This window comes from Podarcis pityusensis (assembly GCF_964106645.2).
Source record: "Podarcis pityusensis genome assembly, chromosome: 3".
In the NCBI taxonomy this organism is placed as follows: Eukaryota; Metazoa; Chordata; class Lepidosauria; order Squamata; family Lacertidae; genus Podarcis; species Podarcis pityusensis.
In genome coordinates this window covers 115,036,164-115,062,020 of record NC_138026.1, presented here as the reverse complement: position 1 = coordinate 115,062,020, position 25,857 = coordinate 115,036,164, and the positions used below count along the sequence as shown (strand labels likewise).

General features: G+C 40.8%; 1 protein-coding gene across 2 annotated transcripts in view; it reads left to right on the top strand.

The window, feature by feature from the left end:
* USP34 (ubiquitin specific peptidase 34) overlaps positions 1 to 25,857 on the top strand; it is a 103,660-nt gene continuing 77,803 nt past the window's right edge. For both annotated transcript variants that reach the window (XM_081000771.1, XM_081000770.1), the window contains exons 1-5: positions 1 to 212; positions 17,193 to 17,280; positions 19,486 to 19,906; positions 20,700 to 20,750; positions 22,675 to 22,824. In XM_081000771.1, coding sequence (XP_080856897.1) covers positions 170 to 212; positions 17,193 to 17,280; positions 19,486 to 19,906; positions 20,700 to 20,750; positions 22,675 to 22,824 — 753 coding nt within the window. In that variant the 5' untranslated portion in view covers positions 1 to 169. The remainder of the gene's footprint in view (positions 213 to 17,192; positions 17,281 to 19,485; positions 19,907 to 20,699; positions 20,751 to 22,674; positions 22,825 to 25,857) is intronic.

Genomic DNA, 25,857 nt, shown 5'->3' with positions numbered 1-25,857 from the left:
CCTCTCTCTCTCTCTCTTTCTGTCACAGCCGCCCCTCCCCCTCTCTTCTCAATCCACACCTCCCCCACCCCAACACCGCCAGCCCATCAATCAATCAGCGGCGACCGGGAGCGGATCGATCAATGGTCGGGAGGAGGAGGCGGCGGCGGCTGCTGCTGGTTAATGAACAATGTGTGAGAGCTGCGCCGAGCTGCTGGAGGTGTTAAACGAGAGTAAGTCGGAGAGGCCTCCGAGCTGAGGAGGAGGAAGGGGCGAAAAAGACGGTTTTCTATCTATTTATTTATTTATCCCCACCCTCACCCCTTATCCTCCGACGATTTCCCCCCCACCCCCCATTTTCTTTTCTTTTGCACGAGCCTCCCCTGTATGGAGGGGGGGGGATACCGGGCACCGCGTCGCCCTCCCATTTCACCACCACCACCTTTATATATATATATAAAATCCACTTGGCCTCGTTTTGGAGGAGAGGCAGGCTTGGCCATGTTGTGCAGAGTGGGAACAGGAAGGCCGGTTCCTGGGCCCGCCGCAGGGCTGCCAATCCCTGGGACTCGGCCCGAGAAAGCGGCCGGTGGGGGGACGGAGGAAGATGGGGAACGGTTTTATCTTCTCTACCCTTCCCACCCCACAATGGCACCCCTCGAGACGAGGGCGAAGGGACACGGATGCGGAGCTTTTATTGGTAGCGAGGGGATTTCCTCAACCCCCGCCCCCACCGCGCCCCAGTTGGAGGGTGCAAGGGGGGCGGCAGCAACTTAAAAGCCCCTCTTGGAGCTCTTCCCGTGGCATTTCTGCCGGCATCCTCTCGCCCTGCAGCCGAGAGGCCTAGTTCTCCTGCTTGCCTGTGGTCGGGATGAGGCTGCAGGCGAGCCCGGCTTGTGCTGCGAGTTGGCTGCGTGGATGTGCTCTGAGCGCAGGAGGAGGGAGGAGTAAAGCTCTAGTTGCAATACTAGATACTCCGCTCTCCTCCCGCCGCCTCGCCCGCTGTACTGAGGTCCTAAGCGGGGACGAGCGACAAAGGGGTCTTGAACCGGGAGTAACCCTTTGGGGTGTTTTGTTTTTGGTCTGTCAAGGGTTGGGCTGACTATGAAGGAGGAGGTGGTAGTGGTGTGCCTTTTTATTTTGGATCCATATAGTGAGTTTTGCACTGTTGCCTCTGGTTATATCATATTCCGGTTCACTACTATTAACATTTAACGTAATGCCTTTTTGTATCTGTTGTAAATTTTTACTACACTCTTCCTCCAGTAAACTACTGCAATAGTTTATTGTGTTCAAAGTTCTTTCTTTCTTCCTTTCAAAAACCTAACTCCTCCCATCTTCTGCATATCTGCACTATTTTTTTTTATGTTGCAGCTCTCAAACTCACCTGGACTCCTGTTTCCAGAATTTCTTGTTCCCTTGCTGGGATGTTAGTTGCAGACAAACATCCCTGTTTTGTATACTTAGTAAAGGATTTGAACAGTCATCTTTGAAGTAGAATGTGTCTGATATGCATTCTTTTGTCTAAATCCCTTGCAACTGAGACTTGGTTCCTTGTGAATATGTGTAAGGTTTGGATTAAAATGGATTCCTAGTTCAAGTTTATGCAAGCTGTTTGGAACTTTTTATTGCTGTGGATGACTTGAGTAAAGAACTGCTAATAAAGAAAGCATGGGTACCATAGATAGATGGTGGATGTTGATAGGCAAATCTCCCTAAAATGTTAGAATGTGTAAATAATGAAATTGATGTAAAAGAGGGGAAATCCTTGTACAGTTCCTGATCCTATAAAAGGTGTCCAGAGAACATTATCTTCTGTGTGTGCAGGCTGAAGGAAAATGGAGAAAATGTTTATATACACTTATTTCTCAATCATGTACAGTATTTGGAAGGTGTTGGTGACTGCTAATACATGCAATATAGGGTTTTTGTGAGGATGAGCTCCTGGAAGAGCAAAAGATCAAAGAAAACTCTTGACCAGAACTTAATAACTTTCTAATTAAAGGCTGCTTTACCAGCTGGTTTGGTTATTAACATGTAATTATTTATGTGTAATTATTGCATCATGTTATTGAACAGTTAAATGTTTTGCCAGTGGTGCATTCTGTAGCCCTTATTATTTGAGGATTTGGTATGTCCATTTCTGATCCAAAACTAGTACCATGTACTTGCATAGTCCCAGTGAAGCCTGTGACTTACTTCTGACTTGCTCTGATTGTGTTAAGATTTCAGGCAGCGGTTGCTTTTACCCGCTTGTGTTTATGTATTTGTTTCTATTATATAGTTTGTTGGTATGGACTGGTATGGCTTTAACTTTGAGGTGGAGAGAAAGAACCCTGATGTGTTGAGCTCAATCTGGAATGACTGTAGATTATGGAGTTATCAGTCAGTGAGTCCTCCTCAGATTTATTGCACAGGTGTTAATGATCAGGCGTAGGCAAACTTGGCCCACCAGATGTTTTGGGACTACAACTCCCATGATACCTAGCTAACAGGACTGGTGGTCAGGGATGATGGGAATTGTAGTCCCAAAACATCTGGAGGACCAAGTTTGCCTATACCTGCTTTCGATTGTTTGAGTTTAGAAACTTATTTTCATAAGATTTGAGTATCCATATTGAGCACACTAAAATAACATTAAGACAATTAGAAAGAATTCTGATTGCAATACTTAAGGCAAAGCTGTAGTTTAATGTTCTGTAGACAGTCGTCACTGGTTAAGGAAAAGAAGTGGAGGGAAGAAAAGTAATTGCAGTACTTGAAATTCAGAAAAAAATGATGGCACTGCATTTGTATTTTCATGAATTTCCCCCCAGTGTAACTCCCACTAACTTCCATGAGATTAGACTGCAAGCCTAACCATGTCTACTCAAAATCAGACATGAAACCAAAGTGGCTTACACCAAGGTAAGTGGGGTTAAGACTGCAGGATAATTATGCAATGAATCTAAAATCATGGCTTTTCAAGTACAGTATCTGCAGTGCTTTGCATGAAGTGAGCTTATCATAAATATTTGACTGTGTGTACACCATACATTTAAAGCACATCCCACCAAAGAATCCTGGGAACTGGTTTACTTATCACAAGCCTACAATTAGTAGCATCCTTAACCACTGCAGTTCACAGGATTCCTGGAGTAGGAGTGGGTCATGTTTTAAATGTATAGTGTATATGCAGCCTTTCCCCCTTGTGCATGCATGCGTACTCACTTTCTTGCCCACTTTAGTGCATCTGGTGCATGCCTAGTTGTAACTGACAATTCTGAGAACCGAATTTACTAACTTATGCTATGAAAGGGACCCAGATTACAGTCATGATGTCCATTTGTTTCATTTGCAGTATCTTAAGAATCCCCCAAAATCACACAAGTAATGGAATAGAGAGAGAATGGCAGATGCTGACTCCCTAATATGCAGCCTACAAACACATACAACCTACAAAATGTGGTGGAGCAAATTAAAAATAGTTGCATCACTTGTGAGAAGATATTACCCATTGAGTGTTGTGCATTGCAGATTGTGTGGTGGAGGCTCCCCTTTTTATGGTTTTATTCAAGAAACTCTTCATTATTTACTTATTTTAGTATTACAGCTATTACAACTGGAAATTCCAAGTCTACATTCACTTCAAAAGGGAAGAAAGCAGCCAGTGAAAACTGGTAATGAATGAGGTCATGTTTAAAACTTGTGAGTCAGGGATTGCCAACAGTTCTCTGCCCTGCCTGCTGAGCATTTGGAATTGCTTTTCATTCTGCTAAAACTACTGGAGCTGAGCCTTGAGAGAGATTCGGGAACTGAATTAAACTTCCGCTATGTCACTGAACATTGTTAAAGAGTATTTGTGTATACTAAGCAGAAAACACAAACATATATTTTGATACATGCCGTTTTGAAAGAGAGAGTGAGAGATTTAAAATGAACTGTTTTAGATACCAAGTTGCAATAATTGGGACAAGGAGGAAATAATACAACGTTCAGGAGAACGTTAAAATAATAATATCATTGGACAAAGGTGAAGGAATCACATATAAAGGATTTGCATAGCAAGGGGACTAGTTTTCCTCTTATCCACAACACTCTATTCTAAAATTTGCTCCTTCCTGCTGGCTGGGAAATAGTCTCTAGCCCAAGTAAGAGAATGAGAGGCACTTGCCATAGCAGAGAATATAGAAAGGCCAGAAACAGGATGGGGTAGTTATCTCCTTCTTGCGATGAAAGTTTCCCCCGAGAAACATGCATTTTCTGCCATAGCTTTGCTTTCCTTTTCTTGTGCTTTGTGTGCAACTAGTTATAGAGACCACATAATGCAATAGAAAACAATTATACTTTTTGATGCATCTAATTTGCCTCAAAAATACTATTCCACTGCAAGAATGAGGCAAAAGGTGTCAGCTGCTGTGATATAAGTTATCTGAGTATAGTGTACCATCTGTACTGTTGACAATATTGGGTTAAAAGTTTCTGAACAGGAATATGTTGTTGTTGTTGTTTAGTCGTTTAGTCGTGTCCGACTCTTCGTGACCCCATGGACCAGAGCACGCCAGGCAGGAATATATAATACTAGAATATTGTGTTCGGGGAAGTTGTGTGGGGATATTCTGGAACTGCAGTTCTTCTTCCTACAGTTATACTCCGTGGTGGACTGAGGCACTCTACAAAGAGGAAGTGTGAGGCTCCCTTTGTCTAAACCAGGGATTGGGTACCTGTGGCGCGCCAGTTGTTCTTGGTCTGCAGCTTCCATAATCCTTCTCCATTTGGCCATGCTGTCTGTTGGCCCTAGTTCTACATCTGCACTGTAAGCAGTGCTGCTGCTTGTTAATATAGTGCTGTCAATATGTGTGGTGGTCAATCTGGGCCCCTAGAACTGTGACTTCATTTCATGCCAGTGGCCAGGAGAGTGGGAAAGGTCAGAAAAGGAAAATTTTGGCTCTGGCGATTCCCACTGCTGCCATGTGGCACCTGATAGATTGCCCCTTGGAGAATGCTGCTCTTGACAGAAAAAAGGTTCCTCAACCTTGCTTTTACAGAGTGACAAGCAAAAAGGACATTAAAATCTAAATCTAAAAGACTATTGGGTTCCATCCTTGTTTTCCTTCTTCTGGATAAATCTTGCTGGAATTTAAAGTTTAGAGTGTGTTTATAAAACTGAAGTGGGGTGTGTGTGTCACCATGACCATTAGCAGCTACTTTGAGTAATGCTTAGAAATGATTTGTAGTCTTTAGAACTTAATGCAGCATTGGCTTATCTTCAGAGATCACATGGACTATAGTCCTGCTGCTCCTTTGATGAAAGTTAAGCATATGATAAGTGTTCGTTTTTTTATATTATCCTAATCCCCTTTCCTCCAGTGGGTTCAGTATGAGTAATCTGCTAATACAGAACTCTGATCTAGAATTAAATTCTTGGTTAACTTGTGTTCCTAGCTGTTCCATGTTCCTTGTGAACCATGTGGGAATGCTCTTTTGAGATGCAACCATATCCAAATAGCTCTGAAAATTTGAGATCAGGACTATACTATGTGCATGTTTCACAGAGGAGGTATATGAACTGACTCCAACTCTTAATACTGGATGTTTACGCTTTGTCTCTGAAATAGATTTGTGCGTTGAATTTCTGATGTAATAACAGATTGGAGATTTTAGAGCCACAGTTTTAAATTAGTAATGCCTACTGCATTTCACTTGAGCAGGCCTTCTTGCCTTCGCTTCCTCCCGTGCTCTCTCCTTCCCACAGGGCAGACATTATCTGATGCCCCTATAGAGATAGTCTGCCTGGAGCAGGCGTGATTGGAGTCTTAGAAACTTATTGGAGTCCAAAGAATCCAATTCTTATGAGTCTTTCTGTAGTAATATATAGGGCCTGTATATGTAGTACTTTTGGATAGAAGAACAGATTTCTGAGTTTAGAATAGGCTTGCTTTTAATTTATGAAAGGTGCCTATGTGTCAGTTACGTATTAAGAAAAAAATTTGCAATGTATCCACATTGGGTTCCACCCAGGTAGTGGCAGAAGCGTTGCCACCACTCCAAGGTGCATCTCTCTGTGCTGTACCACATCCTATTCCAGCGGGCTCCCTAATCCTGAGGGGCATGGGAATCTGCATTCTGTAGGAAGGATTAGCAAGAATCAGATGCCCTGTCTTGCATAAGCAGAATCATTTCTTTTCAAAGCCACCACTAGCATGCAACTATGACTGAATACTGTTAATAAATGATAATTAGGAATTGATGCTGAACAGCGTTCAAAATTCGCCAGGTGCATTTCACACCTGGCTATCAGCCACTTGCGACCAAGTAAAGATGCCTGGGTGCCAGGATTGGCATCTGACGTCTCCACTATCTGGAGATGCATGCCTGGGGATCATTGGATCTGCTCTGCTTTTACACACTAATACCCCTACCTGTAGAATTCTATCCGTTATCTTTTATCTGCACATTCAGAATGAATTTCTAGAGTCATCAGGTCATATTGAAAAATACAACCTTTAAGCCATGTGACCCAAAAATGGCAAATAGTCATTCATTTTGGCGACTCTAACTCTGGTTTAAAGAGCCATTTGGCACCTAGCTCATATATTGATGAGTTTCTAATAATGATTCTGAAGTACAAATGCATGAATATGCATGAATATGACTTAACCTAGTAAGTAATTATAGTAGTACCCAGTAGGACAAATTTGTGAAGAACCTATCATGGTTTTCTGTGGTAAGGAAAGCTGCAATCCTATGCATAATTACTTGAGAGTAATTCCTATTAAGTTTCCAAGCATATACGTCACCTGTGGTTGATCAAGCATGGAAGCCTTATTATGTTTAGGCTGGCTTGCAAATTACTGTAACTATTTACATGCAGCTGCCTTTGAAGACTCATTGGAAATGAAATTTCACCTGGTGCAGAATTCAATTCATTGACTGAGGCCAGTTTTTCAGGACCGGGGTTTGAAATTAGCAGGGTGCGATGCTTATTTTGCACCTAAAGATTCTCCATTTGTAAGCACCTCAAAAAGTCTGGGTGCCATTTTTTGTGCCTGGCTGACACTCAAGGATTACTGAAATGTATGTGCTTTGAAGCCTTGCAGTGTATGTTAAGGATAGACAATATGTTAAGGCGTTTAACAATAAAGAGTACAGTGGAACCTCGGGTTACGTTGCCTCCAGCTTACGTTACCCTCTGCTTGTGACTGGCGACAACACGGAAGTACCGGAACGGGTTACTTCCAGTTTCGCACATGTGCAGAAGTGCTAAATCACGCTGTGCGCGCGCAAACACAACGCTTTTTTGCGCTCGTTTTGGGTTGTGGTGCTGCCTCTGGAACAGACCCCCGCCGTAACCCGAGGTTCCACTGTAGAGTGTCACTTATGTGAATTGCATATTAGTTCACGCTTATCAAAATAATAAATAAAAAGTGTTGCCAAACCCACCAAATGATGACTAGACATTCTGTTTTAGCACTCACAACTCAGGTCCCAAGAGCCATTTGGCTCCTAGCTTTTCTATCCCAGTTTCTAACACTGTTCAGAACATATAACACCAATGCTATTTCAACTGTACAGTGGTACCTCAGGTTAAGTACTTAATTCGTTCCAGAGGTCTGTTCTTATCCTTAAATTGTTCTTAACCTGAAGCACCACTTTAGCTAATGGGGCCTCCAGCTGCTGCCACGCGATTTCTGTTCTCATCCTGAAGCAAAGTTCTTAACCCGAGGTACTATTTCTGGGTTAGCGGAGTCTGTAACCTGAAGCGTATGTAACCTGAGGTACCACTGTACTGGCTTTTGATAAGTTTTCAGTCCCTATTGAAGATGCTGGTTATTACCTTTAACACCTTATATGACTTAGGACCAGGCGCCTCTCATATGAATTTGCCTAACCACTCAGACCATTGGGAAAGGCACTGTCTGGATTCAGCTGGTGGAGATGTTGTGAGACTGGCTTTTTTGTTCTAGCACCCAGATTATGGAGCTCCCTAGCATGGGAAATCTGCTTTGGCTCCTATACTGGCCATGTTTTGGCAACACCTGAATACCTATTTATTTCAGCAGGTTTATGGCCTAACTGACATTTGATCCATCTTCTGACCCCTGGATTTTTCCTCCTTCACTTCTTGGATTATTTTATCTGTTGCATTGTTTATTCTGTTTCTAAATTATTGCTGATTATCACTTTCATTGTAAGATGCTTTGAGCTCAGCTCAGAAGCTGGAAAAGTAGGATATAAATATTAATATAATATTTTATGGGCTATTAACTTATTTTCAAAGCCACAGTTGAGATTTACATACTTCTTTACAGGCTTAGAAATTCATGGGATCTGTCCCAAAGAGTAGATTCACGAGATTCTTGTTTGGGACTGATAATTACTACCTCTCATTCTGTAATCATAATCACTACTACAGATTAAAGTTGCTATCTTTCATTTCTCTCAGTACGTGTAAGCAAATACTTCACTTTTTTTTTATCTTGAAGTACAAAGTGGTGAGTTAGGATTGTGGGAGTTTTTTTGACCCTGGAAATAACTTGTAATGTAGCTTTTACCAGGCTAGTACTGTCCAGATGTTGTTGAACTAAATTGTTCCTGGCCATTGGCCATGCTGTTGGAGCTGCTGAGTGTTGTAGCCCAAAGTATCTGAAAGATGCAAAGGACAGGTGAAAGATGCAGTGCACTACTGTGTACTTACTCCAGAAGTAAGTTCCACTGAGTCTAGCAGGACTACCCTTAGGTAAGTTTTGCAGCCTTATTGTGGTATAAACCTTTGTGGAATACAATGGTAGCTCGGGTTACAAACGCTTCCGGTTACAAACTCTACTAACCTCGGGTTGAGAACTTTGCCCCAGGATGAGAACGGAAATCGCGTGGCAGCAACAGGAGGCCCCATTAGCGAAACTGTGCCTCAAGTTAAGAGTGGTTTTGGGTTAAGAACGGACCTCTGGAACAAATTAAGTTTGCAACCCAAGGTACCACTGTGGAACCCACTTAGATTCATGAAGCATTAGGTGTAGTTGGCAGATGACGGTGTATGCATTTTTCTATCTTCACACACACGTACACATGGGTATGAGAAGGAATGGTAAATTGTAGACCCAGCAAAGGGCAGCAGAGGCCTGTGTCACTTTTATGAACAACTCTCACGTATGCAAGATAACAACAGAATGATGCATTCATAACAGCAGTCACTGTGATGATACTGTTTTTCTCATTTTTCTATGCTAATTTTCCACCAGTAGTGCAAAAGAAATCCAGAGAGTCGTGATTAAATCTGAATTCAACAGAACCAGATTTGCTGATGAATTTTAGTTCAGTGGTTTCATGCTGGAGCTTCCTTTTGTTGTATGATTACTTGAGTTCCAGTAATGACCTCGTTTGAACATAATATTTAACTGTGTTTTAGGATGTGGTGCTGAAGCTCATGGGGGACAGTGACTTATAGCAGGCCTTCTCAGTGGTGGTGCCCTGGTTCTGGAATGCCTTCCCTAAGGAAGTTTGGCTTCCTTCCTTCTTGGTTAGTTTTTGTCTCAGTCTGAAGACTCACTTTTATGCAAGCATTTGGAAATAATTTATCGGGCCCAGAGCTGTCATTAGCTGCTGTTTGGAATGTCAGTATGTGTTCCTGATTTTAGTGCTTCCTTTATTTTAATGCTCTTTTATTTTGTGGTGATGGTATTGGGTGTATGCAAATGGTATTTGTTGTTTAGCTACTGTACGCACCTCTGGGATTGTAGCTGATGAAGGGCAGCCAAGAAATCTAATAAAAAGAAAGAAATCTTGTATTAGCAAGGAGGTTATCTGGTATGTGGCTAAATGTCACTTGTCTTTCATAATGCTATTTGTGGTGCTATAGGCATTGTGACTATTATGTATTGTTAATATCTTTGTTGGCTCAAAACTCAAGGTTTGTGGTTTTCTTGATTACATTCTGAGACCTTTGGCATTGATAATGGCTGAGAGGAGGAAAGAAACAGAAGTCTCTGCAAAGGAAGAATGGATACAAAAAACTTACGGAATATGCAGAAATGGCGAAACTTACCGGAAGAATTAAGAAATCAAGATAACGTACTTTTTTAAATAAAAGAATGGAAATAGTTTATTGAATATTTACAGATAAATTGTAAACAGATAAGAACATTGGCAGGATTATTGTAATAAGCTGCAGTTTCATAAGAGTAGATATTTAAAGTAGATGAATACATGAGGAAATTAAGTTAATTTGAATATGCAGAAGATATTAAAAATAAATTTAAGGAATGCAGAAAGAGGGGGAAGGAAGTCAAGTTTTGAAATGTTTAAATGGTTGTAAAATCAGTGAAATGTATAAACCTGAAAAGTTTAAATAATTAAAAAAAAAAAAAGAAAATATAATGGCTGAGAGCAGTACTTGTGCTCATTTGCTTTCCAGGAGGCAACAGTTACTCTTCTTCATTGACCACACAAGTGACTAATTGCACTCCTATTGCTATAATAACACTTCAATCTTGAAATGATGCTGGAGATTCAAAGTGACTTTTCAGTATTTTTACCTTGCAGAGTCTATTACCGGGTGCATGCTTCAGAGTTAATTAAGCTTTCACAGTGAATGTTTTTATCTCTGTGTTAAATGTGCTCTTCTTTAGGAACTCTGCTTAAATTTCAAATCTAGGCACAATAGTTGTTGAGCTTGGGGGGGGGGGGAGTTTTTGAGCATTTTTAGGCAAAAACAAGACAGCCAACACGGGCTGCTGTATGTCCGGATTTTCCCAGACATTTTGCTGATTTCCACCCGGACACTTCTTCTGAAAATGTTCCGGGTATGCCCAGAAAACCCAGACATGTGGGAACCCTAACTTAGCTGTTGTCCTTTATGTTTGATCACAAGTTATTCTGTTTCTCTTCAAATGTTTACTAAAATTCCAAGTATCTTTAATTGTTATTATTATTTGCATTTTCAAAAACAGGGACAGAGAATATTTAACCCCCTCCCCATCCCTTCCCTCCTCCTGTCCCACTTACAACTTCATAACAAATACAGCATGTATACATATACACTACCATATGACTTCCCTTTCACCCTTTTCCTGGTTCCTTTGCTTTTCTACTGATTTGTTATCTATTAAATTATCCATTTCAACTCTGCTTTATTTACTCAAGACTTGCTAAGCTATGTACTGTATTTGTTTATACTGGTTCTTAAAATGTTCAATAAACATTGTCCATTCCTCCTTGTATTCCTTATCTTCGTTTTCTTGTACCCTGTTCATCAGACCAGCCAGTTCAGCATATTTGAACATTGCACATTGCCATTCTTCCTTAGTGGGTACTACAGTCATACCTCTAGTTGTGTTAGGTTCATGTTGCAGATTTTCGGGTTGTGAACACGGCAAACCCGGAAGTATATACTTCCGGGTTTCACCGCGCATGTGCAGAAGTGCTCTATCACACTCTGCGCTTGCACAGAAGCGCCACTCCAGTTGCAGACTTTTCGGGATGCAGACGGCACCCCCGAACGGATCGTGTCTGCAACTAGAGGTACCACTGTATACCTGTTCTCCACCTTTGTTCCAATAAGGTTCTAGCTGTGGCGGTGGTGTATAGTAGTAAACTCTTTTGGTTTTTTGGGGTCCTCTGTTACCATCCCCAAGAAGAAAAACTCATTTTTGGGAATGTTTTTTAAATTATCTTTTTAATTTATTATATATAGTCTCCCAACATACCTTAATTATTTTACAGGACCACCACATGTGAAAAAAAATCCCTCAATTTCATTACACTTCCAGCATATACCTTTTTCTTTTTTAGACATTTTCGCCAATCTAGTGGGTGTTAAATACTATCTGTGGGCCATTTTCATCATGCCTTAAAATTCATATTTATTTTCCACAACTTTCCCCATAATTCAGTATCAGTATTGTGACCCACATCTTGTGCCCACTTTCACAGTTTGTTTCATACAGAGCTATTTTTTTTAGAGACTAAGTGTACTACTAATGAAATAGCTTTGCCCCAGCCCTTACACCTGATGCCTTTACAGTGAAGGGAAAGGAATACAGTATAGAATAGATGGACGCTTAATACTCCTAAAAATACGCTTCTATTTAGATGCCTTAGTTCCTTGTTTTGAGAGCATTAACATCAGACAGTCATATTCAGTCCATCTTGCCCAGTATTTATAGCTGTAGTAAGAACTGAGCAGTCAGGCCATTGGTCCATCTGGCTTGGTAGTGTCAATGCTGAGTGTCATTGGCTCTCAAGGAATTCAGATACCTTTCTCAGCCCTACCTGGAAGCATAAGCTGCTGAAGTATCCTTCCTTAAGAAAAACAACTTGAAAGGTAAACACAACTAGATATTTTTAAGTACTTTGATTTTTTTCCATTAGAAGAAAAAAATCAACAGCAAAATAAAGTAATCTTTTTTTAAAATTGTTGGCTTCTGTTCTATCTATAATGGTACCTCAGGTTACATACGCTTCAGGTTACAGACACCGCTAACTCAGAAATAATACCTCGGGTTAAGAACTTTGCTTCAGGATGAGAACAGAAATCAGGCGGTGGCGGCATGTTGGCAGCGGGAGGCCCCATTAGCTAAAGTGGTGCTTCAGGTTAAGAACAGTTTCAGGTTAAGAACGGACCTCCGGAACGAATTAAGTACTTAACCCGAGGTACCACTGTATTTCCCTTTATGCACCCACCTGTTCATTAAGAGTTGAACAACAGTATTGCTGCTTACTTCCTACTAATAGCCCCATTTTTGCCAAGGCTTTATATCAGGGATGGAGAACCTTTTGGCTCCACAGGCCAGATGCTTATCAAGATCAGCCTTGTGAGCTAGATTTGAATCAGGAAGTGGTGTGCTTTGGAATCACCCACTGAAAAGTAGTGCCCCCCCCCCCCAATTTTAGCATGGAAATGATGGGCACATACACACACACATATGAGTTGATTCCAGCAGGGCCTTGAAATCCTGCCAAACAGAGCAGGATTGAACTCCAGCTCATAAACTGATGGGCAAAGGTTAAATCCTGCTCTGTTTGACCACAGCTACTGTTTTTGCTGGGAACAGATCTGCACAGCCAATGCAGGATTTAACCCTGCCTATCAGATGATGTCAGAGTGACATCAGCTGATGGGTGAGTGCGCACGGTTTGGGGAAAACTGTCTTGTGGGCCAGCTTGGGCTCCCTGGTGCACCAACATTGGCCTGCGGGCGGCAGGTTCTCCACCCCTTCTTTATGTACCAGTTGTTTTTTAAAATCTTCAGAGTCATTGGAATGTTCATAAAACATTGCATAACGCCTAAATTGCTGAGCTGGAGATAACTTATTTTAACCTGTTGAAGCAAGGGTTGCTGCTGAGAGGAGAAAGTTTAAATAATCTCTCTCCCCCCCCCCCTTGCTTCTGTTTTTTCTTTGGCTGAATAAAACTGATTTATTGGGCAAGGTGTTCTTTAATTTGATACTTCAAGTTGATTGTTCATTTGTATGTTCATTTGTATTTGCCATAGTTGATTACGGTGGTACCTCAGGTTAAGAACTTAATTCATTCTGGAGGTCCGTTCCTAACCTGAAACTGTTCTTAACCTGAGGTACCACTTTAGCTAATGGGGCCTCCCGCTGCTGCTGCCACGCCGCCGGAGCACAATTTCTGTTTTCATCCTGAAGCAAAGTTCTTGACCTGAGGTACTATTTCTAGGTTAGCGGAGTCTGTAACCTGAAGCGTCTGTAACCCGAGGTACCACTGTACAAAGTTGTGGCCTATATGGAAAATTCCGATTTTAAAAATAAATACAGGAAGCTTCCTAACTTTTGTTTTGCTTTGGAAGATTTCAGATAACCTAGCGGGTGATCTGATTTGGCTCCCCCCATTTTGTATCTATTAAACAAAGCTAAAAACTTCGACACCACCAAGCTTGCTTAATGTTATATTTGCGGTTGGTATGCATTCATTGTTATTAGTGAAGTCACAAAGCAGAAAATTTTCTGCTGCAAAATAAAGCTTTGAAAATAATTTCACCTAATATCACTGGGTGATTATCTAATTCCAGCTTTGACACTAGAAATCAATGGTGGCTTTTAGGAAGTGGGAGCTGCTATATATTCAACAATTTGTTCTTAATTCTTCAGAGGAATTGCTTTCCTGAGTTACCTGGTCCAACCATAAGGCAGAATATAAGGTGCCTAAAACCTTCTCAGTTGCAGATGCCACTGTTCTTGGACAGCTTGCTCCGTTGTCGAAGCTCTATTACCTTCTGGTTGGTTTGAAAGTTTTCAGTTGCCTGACAATACAGTTATCCACTTGCTTATCTTGGCTTTGTTACAGGAAGCTAGGAGAAATTGTCCCCTCTGGTGAAAGCAACGTAAACTTTTCCTTATATGAGGGAAGAATGCCAACTACTTTGAAAGTACCAATGTTTCAGTCCTGGTTGCAAAGGTCATGCTTTTCCCAGCATTAATGGAAATTATATGGAAAATTTTCAGCTAGTTTGTAATTGCCATTCTTGGGCAGGCCTGATTCAACTGGAAGCATTCATGGCTGCAAAATCTTCTGCATTTATTTCTTCCTGTTTTAGAGGGGATGGCATGTTGGCTTTTCCTAGCTTATTGTATTTGATAGAATCAATCTCAAAATTATGTTGGGATGTCTTTGTGGTTCCCATCATGTTGGAATTGGAGGCACTGCTCTTAAGTATTGTGATCTTAGCTTTTCAGGTGTGCTCAGATGATAATCTTGGGTGACTTTTGCTTGACCCTATGAGAATCAGTTATCTTTTGCTTATATTCAATATTTATAGGCTATTGCTGTCAGTTGGTTTGGAATGAATAGTTATTGCTATGGCTCTGGAAGTTTCTTTTTTTAAAACTATTTTAAAAAACTTAATGCTGCTTGTAGTTTTAATCCCAGATCTATATTCAAGGGAGGTGGTTTTTAAAGCTGCTTTTTAAAAGGTAAAATAACAATCCAGTAAGAACTATGAAAGAAAGAAAGAGAAAAAGTATACCTTCCCGGAGCTCACAGCTATTACTTCATAAAATAAAATACATTGTCAAGAAGCTACACAGTGCATTAGATGTTATAACAAAAGCCAACCTGATACAGAAACAGTACAAGACAAATATTATGAATACCAAATAAAGCCATATTTCATTGTGACTTGCCATCTCTCTGATTTGCCTGTCATATAAGTACAGTGGTGCCCCCAAGACGAATGCCTCGCAAGACGAAAAACTCGCTAGACGAAAGGGTTTTGCGTTTTTTGAGTCGTTCTGCAAGACGAAACGTCTTGCGAGTTCTTGCGAGTTTGTTTCCTTTTTCTTAAAGCCGCTAAGCCGTTAATAGCCGCTAAGCCGTTAATAGCCGCTAATAGCCGTGCTTCGCAAGACGAAAAAACCGCAAGACGAAGAGACTCGCGGAACGGATTAATTTCATCTTGCGAGGCACCACTGTAACAAATGGCCGCCAAATGGAGGCAAAAATCCCTTGGTTTAACTGAACCCTGAGATACCCTTAATTTATAAGTCAAATTCTCAGAAATGAGAATAACCATTACTTTATTGAACCAAATATTTTAAAAAGGACCTGAGGACTCCTTCCAGCCAAGTGATATGGCCATACAAGCAGCTACTTAAAAGTCAGTGATTTACATAAGTACCGTATTTTTCGCTCCATAACACGCACCCAACCATAACACGCACGTAGTTTTTAGAGGAGGAAAACAAGAAAAAAAATATTCTAAACGAAACAGTGGAGGTATGTTTTTTGTGGTTCATGCTGTGGCCACAGACATGTGATCTGACAGTGAGTTTGGAGTAGCCCAATGCAAAAATCCTGAGGATCCATGTGGATCCATGCTTTGTAGCCACGTTTTTGCACCACTCCGGCCCCAGGCAACAGTGGGTGCGTGATTTTTTTGGTGCAAGATGTAGCCATGGACATGCTATGTGATCTGATGGTGAATTTGGGGTGACCCAGTGCAAAAATCCTGAGGATCCATGTGGATCCGTGCTTTGTATCCACGTTTTAAGTGGGGAGGGAAGGAAAAGCACTCAAGGGACAAGGAGCACGTGTGGGGTGGGTGGAGAAGGATGCTGCTAATAATGAAGAAGAGGGGTATAAGGGGAGAAGGCTCCTCTCCTCTCCCGTTTTGCTCCTTTAAAGCAAGCAGGCTCTGCTTTTCTTCCTCCTCCCCGCTCATCCCCGGCTTAGGGAGCTGAAAAACTTTGCTGCTATGTAGCGAGCTGAGTGGGGAGGAGAGAGGGACAGAGAGCCTGCTTGCTTTAAAGGAACCAACTGGAAAGGAGCCGCTTACACTCGTGTAAGCGGCTCCTCTCCTCTCCCGCTTTGCTCCTTTAAAGAAGCAGGCTCTCTGTCCCTCTCTCCTCCCCACTCAGTGGCTCTTCTCCCGCTTTGCTGTTTCAAAGCGAGCCACGGAGAAGGGAAGGAAGGGGAACCATGGATCCTCTGCTCACGACTGCAGCAGATTCCCCCCGCCACCCATAGGCATTCCCTCCATAACATGCACAGACATTTCCCCTTACTTTCTAGGAGGAAAAAAGTGAGTGTTATGGTGCAAAAAATACGGTAAGTCCATATTTGACAAATCAAAAATTGACAATAGACACAATTTGAGGTTTAAGTTACTGGTACACCTATTACAGAAATTTCCTTCATTACCTTTTCCCAAGAGGCAGGACTACTCCATGTGCCAATAGTTTTCTTTTTTGTTACACCCTTCCAACACAGGGGAACCAACTCTAGTTTTATGTGCAAGGCAGAACCATCAGTGTGCAAGTCAAGAACCATCAGTGGATTATTTTTCAGGAATTCTCTTGGATAGTTGCAAAGAAGGTGGGTAAGCCATAGTTTTTCCTACTGCGCATTATCCAATAGACTTCCAGGATCATCTCTCAAACAGATATCAAAGAAGAGAGGGGAGAAAACTGATGGTCTAACAGCAAAGAGTGTATAAAAGAGACAAGTCCTCTTTATGCTCTGGATCTAACCAAAGCAGGTGTTTTCTAGCTGATTTCCAGTACTTTGGGGTTTTACATACCACCCACCACATTTAAAAGTTGAATGCTTAAGAAATGCCGATTTAAAAATTTAAGTGTAATTATTACTTTTCCACCTGTGGCTAATCCCTGAAGCATTTAGAAAATATGTTGTTTACCTTAATATGCTTTTAGTAGACAGCTTAAAGTTTCAAACGTTCTTCATGATTCAATGATGATTCAATTGTTTTTCTTTAGTATCTGACATTGAAGGTGGTGATGGATTGCAGCTCAGAAAGGAACATGCACTCAAGGTGTTTGCTTATATCAATTCTTGGACACAAAGGTAAATTCAGCTTTTTAAGTGCTCCCAATTTATGATGCATCTTTGTAAGTTCATGCCCATGTATTTATAAGTACATTGTACATAAATAGTAAGCATTAGAAAGGGACTATGGCATGAAGATTACTTCGCTCCTTCTCAGCTAACTGTTTTTGGCATTTAAGACAGTGTAGAAGAGTTTTATAGGTTCTAGTTAACTTGTGACACAGGAGTATCTTATTATTTTAAAACATGTTTATTTTAAAAAATTAAAATGTTGGAAAGTGGTAATGTAGGATTTCTACTTAAGATTTCTACAGATAATTTTAAAAGTTAATTATTGGGTCTTACTGATTTCAAAATAGCTTTTGCTGGAATTGTCACAGAGGGGAAATTTAACATATTAGTCACAGCTAGAAGGGTATCTGTTTGAAATAGTGATACATTATTCACAATGACTCATGCTGTGCACTATGTCTGAACAGAAAAGCAGCATTATAGTGGAAAGGACTAGTGTCTGAAAGTACAAATCACAACTTTTCAACCCAAGGTATTTTTGGAAAAGGATTGTGATTGGTGGGGAAACACCTACATACTGATTAAACAGTGGCATTTGGGTTTGTAGAACACACCACCTATAAAAGAAGCATACACTTATTTTGATTAATATCTAATAAATCTCCTAGAATGTGATATTTTCTGTGCCTGCTGAGCAAGGCTTACTTTGCCAATAAACACCTTAATGACACACCTTGCAAGGTTCGCCAGATGAGGTTTTTTTCAGCGGAGAAATGGAGCATACCAGAAAGGATTAATTCCTTTTCTGGAAGGCAGTGTCAAAACAAGAAAAAAAGGGTTGCCTGTGACCAACCAGAAGTAGGAACCCCTTCCTACCAATCTTGACTGTGTTTTCTTCAGAAGAGTAGAGTTAATTTTTGGCTCCTGAATTCTTTTCCTCAAGGTGCAGGACTTTCTTCTTCTTCTTTTACCTTTTCAGATTGTTCCTTTTCTTTTATCTTTAGTTGCTTCCCCTCTCAGTGTTTAATCTAGAGCAGGCATGGTCAAACTTGACCCTCTAGCTGTTTTGAGACTACAACTCCCATATCCCTAGCAAACAGGACCAGTGGTCAGGGATGATGGGAATTGTAGTCCCAAAACAGCTGGAGGGCCAAGTTTGGCCATGCCTGACTAGGGGAAGTGGGTATTGGCTTATAGTGGGAGTAGCTGGAGCAATATTTTAAACCCCCTTTATCTAAGTCCATGTGGGGGTGTAGGGATTCTTCCTCTGTCCCTGGATGGTTGCAACACCTATGGGAGAAGATGCAGAAAAGGCCGCCTCAGTAAGGAGCAGTGATGCCCAGGTATCTTGTTTCATCCTGATTACATGCTTGGCTGCTGAAGCTGAAGAACCAAGAGGGCAAGCATGGTGGTCAGACAAAGTTGGCCAGGGTAAATGTCTTTTATTTAAACAACAGGAATGATGTTGCCTTTGTATCTTGGAAGAAGTGGAATATCCCCTGGAATCAATTATTAAACTTCAATGCAGTTATTTCACTGTAATTTTTTAAAAAACATTGTTACTGCTCACTTTGCTAGTCAATACATATTAAATACAAAAGATTTCTGTATAAGGTGTTTTAGTTCAATATAATTATCTACAGGTGTGCACAATGCCTGTTGCTAGTAGCAACCATAAATGTAATCCAGTTGTTGCTGGTCTCCTGTATTTCCAGCACAAAATGATGCTTTCCCCCCCTACATTGCCTGTACAACATACGAGTTTTTTACCAGGTAAAATTGATGGCATCCCACACCTTCAGAGTCCTTTGGCATGTTCTCAGTGCTTGGGGGATGGGTGGAGTTGGACTCACACTTCATGGCACACATTGGAGAAAGTCAGAAGCTGCATTGATGTTTCTTGCTGTTCCTGACATTTCCCAACACCGCGTGATGCTGATTTTTATTAATCCACTTTATTTATAATGGTAAAGAACTCTCAGATCATGCTATAGTTTTACAGATACCAAGGACACAAGTATCACAGTATTTATGTAACTGCAGTCAATTTTTATCAGTCTTCTTTCATATAAGACCATAAATACAAGATGTAAGAAACATGACACGTTCAGCCCCAGGTTATCTCCATGAATTACTGCTTAGTCGTTTGTTTCTTAAGCTCTTCCAACATTTCCCATCTTGATTTGCCATTTTAAATCCCTTTTAAAACAGGCAATGTCTGTGCTGCTTCAAGGAGTATAAGCACTTGGAGATCTTCAACCAAGTTGTGTGTGCGCTTATAAATTTAGTGATCGCCCAGGTTCAAGCTCTTCGGGACCAGCTGTGTAAACATTGCACTATCAACATAGACTCAGCATGGCAAGATGAGAATAATCCGTCTGATGAGCCGCTGAATGTAGAAAGAGAATCTCGTGGAGAAGAAAATGGGGAAAGACACAAGTCCATAGAGAAAAAGTTAGACTCTGGAAGAACTTGTATCCTGACAGAGGAAGAACCCACAAAGGGCGCTGATGCCTTCAGCATATGGAGCACCGAGGAAAAGGAGAAGCTTTTGCTTTGTGTAGCGAAAATCTTTCAGATCCAGTTTCCCCTGTATACTGCCTACAAGCATAATACACATCCTACAATAGAGGTACATGTTATCCTAATTAACACATAGAAAGGTGGGCTGTTCTGTGTTCTGATGCTGAAACCATTACTTGATTCATCGTTTGACTTTCCAGTTTGTAAGTTCTTACTATTTTGTCAGAGCATAACTCTTTTTTTTCATAATCCTTGGGTTCTTTATACAGGAAGGTAGTTAGGTTTCTATTCTGCTACCTTGTTCAATTATATTTGTAGCCTGATTTTGTAGAACTCCCAATGACTGGTCCTGCTGCAGCCTGAACACAAATATTGTGAAAGTAAAAGTTGAGTAGAAACCAGCTTGCAAGGGAAGGCACCCTAAACACTCTTCCTTTCATCATCATCACTACTACTACTACTACACTTGGTTAGTCCACAATGTGCTATGCCAAGAGTGGTCTCGGATCCTAGTTCCAAGGAATCAAGACATCAATTTATCACCCTCATGTTGATCTGTAGATATTGATGCTGACTTCTGTGATCTATGGCTCATCGGATTGAAATAACATACTCTGTAATAGGCAAATTCAAATTATTGCATTACTTTTCTTGAAGCCCAAGAAAACATGGCTTTGTCTAGAAGGCAGAAACAAAACAAAACAGTTTATATACCGGGTTCTGTATGCAAGCATGTGGCTTTTTAAAACGGCAAAATTCAGTCGCCTTGAATCAAACAAGCATTGTTGCAGCCTTAGGAAAATATTATTGAATTTTGCAGCTGTGTTATCTAAATTATGGATGATGTTTATCTTTTTCTTTCATGTTGGTTAAATTCATAACATTTATTATTTTTTAAATAGGATATTTCTGCACAAGAAAGCAATATATTGGGAGCATTCTGTGATATGAATGTAAGTTAGCTTTATTTATGTATATAAGATGTGTGTAGTTTTAATAAATTACAGCTCATTAACTTTCAGAAGCCTGCTCCATCTCAGTAGTTTAGAGTGATCCAGAATACACTATAACTGGAAGAACCCATTAAAATAAATATAATTTTCAAGCTGCCTTAAGCAGATTCAGCCCATTGGTTCATCTAGTTTAATATTGCTCATTCTGACAGGCAATGGCTGCCTTTGGTTTCAGAAAGGGGTATTTCCTAGCCCCATCTGGAGATTACAGGGTTGAACATGGGACTTTCTGCATGAATATTATGTGCTCATTGTGCTACAGCCCCTCTCATTACTCCATCCAGCCCAGTATTGGCTGCTATGATTGCTAGCAGCTCATATGGAGCTCATAAGGAGGGCTTTTTCATTACCTGATCCTTTTAACTAGAGATGAAGGACTGAATCTGGTGCTTTCTGCATGGAAAATAAAGTACAGTCAAATTTCGGTTGTCAAACATAATCCGTTCGACTTCTGAAACATTCGTAGCACATTTGGCTTCTGAAAATTGTTTGAAAACCGGAGCAGTTACTTCTGAGTTTTTGGCGTTCGGGAGCTGAAACATTCCAAAACGGAGGCGTTTGGGAAACGAGGTTTAATGTTAATGTATGATCCAGCGAAAGTCAGTTGTTCCTGTCATCCTTCCTTGGGCTGCACTTGGGACTACCCTTGCAGATTAGTTATGGCCACCCAGGTAGAAACCTTCCAGTGGTTTTGAAAGAGATTTGGGGGAATCCCCTGAAGAAAGAAGTCCCATAGTCATAGGGTACATTTTGTGCTTGTTGCTTGCTCTTTGGACTTTGTATATAAATGATTTATTATTATTATTATTACTTTTTGAAAGAGCTTTGCAACCGACCATTTGAAAATGGTAAGTAAGTAAATACACCGTTGAAGCAATGGAATCCGTTAGATCGTTCTGTAAAACCCAGCAGAAACAATATCCAACAATGCTACCCTGAAAAAGCATGGTTGAATAAAAAAAAAGTATTAAGAAGTAATTGCTGGCAGCATCCTAATTCCAGGAGCAATGTATTTCAAAGTGTGGGTGAAAGCAAATTTTAATACTTGGTTTTCTCCTAAGATACTGGCCATTCCAAAATAATTTAGAGTCCTTTTGAGCAGCGTGTGTTTTGGCTCTCCATACTTCTGAGTTGAGCACTGTGGCATTAAACACTTTCCTATCCTTCTGAGCAAGCAGACACAATGTGGTACAGATATATCTTGTGTCAGAATCATGGTCTTGCACATTTTCTGACAACCAAACCAAAAGTCCCCCATCAGCCATGTCTGGGTGACCTGCTAGATGCTGGCTGATCTTGCTTTTGCAGTCCCAAGCAGGGACTGCTTCTCGTGAGCCTTAAACAAACCTGTATAAAGTGGTGGATTGAGTACAATTCCAATATTCCATTGTGCTTAGGCTCTACTCCCTTTCTGAGTGGGCTTTTGTGCATGGTTTGTTCTTGGGGCCATGTTCAACTTGAATGGTCATATATTGCACTGCCGCCTTGCATGTGGGTGAGTAGAAAGGCAGAACAAAGCTAGAAAGAAATAGTAAAAATATATTTGTTCATATAGATTGACCAAGGTTTGCAGATACGCAATGAATGTGAAATGTGGTCCTTCAAACGTCTTCATGCATACGGCACCCTTAGGTAAATCGAGTCAAACTTGGAAGACATGAATAAGTCAGACATTAACCCCTTTGAATTGTGCCTGGAATAAAAAAGAAAGTCAGTGCAGAACCTGGAAGACTGAGTTAATGCCCACAAAAATCCTTTCAGAATAGTCTATAGGAGGAATTATTAAGATGCTGTCATTTTGGTTGAGAAAAAGTTATATGTGGACATTTGTAATATATATTTTAATGTGTTCTTATGTCCATAGGATGTAGAAGTACCGCTGCACTTGCTTCGCTACGTTTGCTTATTTTGCGGAAAAAATGGTCTTTCCCTCATGAAGGACTGTTTTGAATATGGAGCCCCTGAAACATTGCCATTTCTCATAGCACATGCATTTATCACTGTGGTGTCTAATGTAAGTATGTGTCCAAGATTTTCTCATTTATTTAACATGGATGCAGTAAATGTTGCCTGTAAAGTCTTCTTAAAGGCAAGAGGCTTTCTGTGTTAACATGTACTAGTCCCAAAAGCCATGGTCCCAAAACCTCTAAATTTTAATAATACTAATTTTACTTCTAAGTTACAAAAATGCTGCACTTTATAAATTTGGAATATATCTGCTTGCATACCCCTTTATTGCAACCATTGACTAAAAATCCAGATGCTGAGAAGAATAGTTTAGCTATTCACAATATCTTTGTGACAAATTCCATCAATTTTAAAAAAAAAAATCTTGCTTTCAGAATATGTGTCTTCCATAGCTACAATTTTTCACAGGATTCCATTTTATCTCAAAACAACCTGGGGATTTTAAAAATGTACCTGAATGGCAATTTCCTTCCGAAATAGGCTAATAAAATTGCAGGCTGGTAACAGTAGACCTTTAAAAAACTAAATGGAAAATATTTGTCGTAAGTTAAGATCAAGTAATTTTGTTGCCCTTAAAAAATGGAGCCAAATTTTTCAAATCCCTGTGCTCCAAAGTAATTTGCAATAAACAGCACCACAATAACAGATTTATTTTCCATCCAGCTCAGTAATTTAAAGTATGTTCTGATGCCACACAGACAGAGGACTTATAAATATAAATGAGGTTTGGGTACTTCTAGTGGAAAACTACTGGGTAAAAGTGAAACGGCTATGGTGTAAATGTTAGGATTTATTTATATGTTTTTGGCTTAGCTTTATTCAAAACAACCACCAGTTAAACATATTTAAGCCAGATGTGAAATATAAAGAAAGCCCAGTTATTTTTCATCACTGTGTCAGTCTCACAGGCTACCACTTTTCTGTATTGTTCCTCTGGTGATTACTGTGGAGTCCATTCATTTGAACGATGCTCATTAAAACTTGCAACTGGCATAGATATTGTTTCCAGGTGGTTGCACTGGCATATATTTAACATGGGCAAATACAAGGTTGTTCCTTCTACAACCAAGTTGTTCTATTGTGTTGATGTTTTGAGAATGTCTGTGTTTGTAGTTGTGATAGCCACAGAGCAAGTGTATGAAAGGTATTCTTGAGAAATACCTTATTATATAGTTGAATTGGAGGCCCAGTTGTAAATATTTTACTGAATTATTGAACTGAATTAAGAGAAAGTAAGTTCACCACATATATTTCCTGGATGAGTAGCTCTCTAGATATATTCACCATCTTTCACTGACAGTAGGGACAGTCAAATAAATGGGAGTACTTGTTCCCAAAGGGAAATAATACTTTTTCATCCTTTTTTAAAGCATTGGAGCTGCATAGCAAAAGGCTTTAGTATAGAGGTGGTGAACTGCTGGTCTACAGACCCAACTCAGACTTCCTAAGTCTTCCCCAGTGGTCTCCCAGCCCCCAGTCCAAATCGGTTCTGAAAAAAGAAGAGAATCTAAAAGAGCCTGCTGGATCAGGCCAGTGGCCTATCTAGTCCTGGTATGCCCCGCGGAGCACCTTAAGGTCCATAAACAACAACACTTTGGAAGTCCGGAGCCCCAAGGAGGTTAGATTGGCCTCAACCAGGGCCAGGGCCTTCTCAGCTCTGGCCATGGCCTGGTGGAACGCCCTACCACAGGAGATCATGGCCCTGCAGGATTTGACATCTTTCCACCGGGCCTGCAAGATGGAGCTGTTCCTCCTGGCCTTTGGGCTGGACTCAGTCTAACCTCTCCCCCCCCCCCCCCAATTTTATTTTTTGATGGAACCCCTTATATGTGATTTGTATATAAATTTTCCCTTGGCTCTTTTTGCTGGCCCATGTAGGACCAGCATGGATAGTTGGCCCTGGTGAATATTTGACATTTTCTCCCCTTATGGCTTTGATCTATAGGCTACCACTAAAATGAGGCTGCATTTTAAGCTGCATTTAAAAGTGTATTCTAACTTATATTTTAATCAACTGGTGGTTTGTTTGTTTTTTAAAAATGTTTTTACTGTATTTATATTTAGTATTAGCCGCCCTGAACCCCTTCTTGGCCAGGGAGGGCTGGGTATAAATAAAAATTTATTATTATTATTATTATTATTATTATTATTATTATTTATTATCCTGTTCTCACAGTGGCCAACTAGACGCCTGTGGGAAACCCACAAGCAGGATCTGTACACAAGGACATTCTTCCCTTCCTGTGGTTTCCAGCAACTGAGATTCAGAAGCATTGCTGCTTACAGTTGTGGAGGCCGAGCATAGCCATCATGGCTAGTAGCCATTGATTGCCCTCTTCTCCATGAATTTGTCTGATCCTCTTCTAAAGCCTAGGTTGGTGGCCATCACGAGCGCAAAGCATCAGTGGCTACCATCTTCATAATGGCACTAGACTGGGTGGAAATGTTGCAGACTCTCTGCCCTGCCCAGTGGCACAACAGGAATGCACCTGAAGGGGGCAATGAGGAGGAAAATCCCCTCCCTCAATACATAATGCTTTAGAGGAGAGGGCATGATAGGGATCAATGCGGTCTGTGTGTTGTATGTAAGTGTTTGGGAGTGACTGAGCAAAATGAGAGTGGGTGTGATGACCACACCCTTTTGCCCATGCCAACACCTGACCCTCAGCCCTCAGAGTGTTAGCCAGCATCTAAAGTGGTTCTTGGCCAAAAAAGACACCCTTGCATTAGTGTAATAGAGCCATGCCTCAGATTCCAGAGTGAGGGCCCAATTGAATGCGCTTCCTTTCCCGCTATGGGCTGGGGCTGTTAGGAAAAGGCATCAGAAAACTTAGTGAGAAAGCACATTCCATCCCTATTATTTTTTCTCTCACAAAAAAAAAAAAAAAAAACTTGCCTTCTACCCTTCTGGCTGAGGGAACCCAGGCAAACTGGCATTCCATTTCCGCCTTCTGCATGAACCCAAGTTTTGAATGTAAAAAAGTTATGTGAAGGGAAAATAAATGCCCCTCTTTTCAGTAGGCAAGTTATGTGAATCTTAAAAGCAGTTGTTGGTGTGACATGTCGATTTATAGTGTTC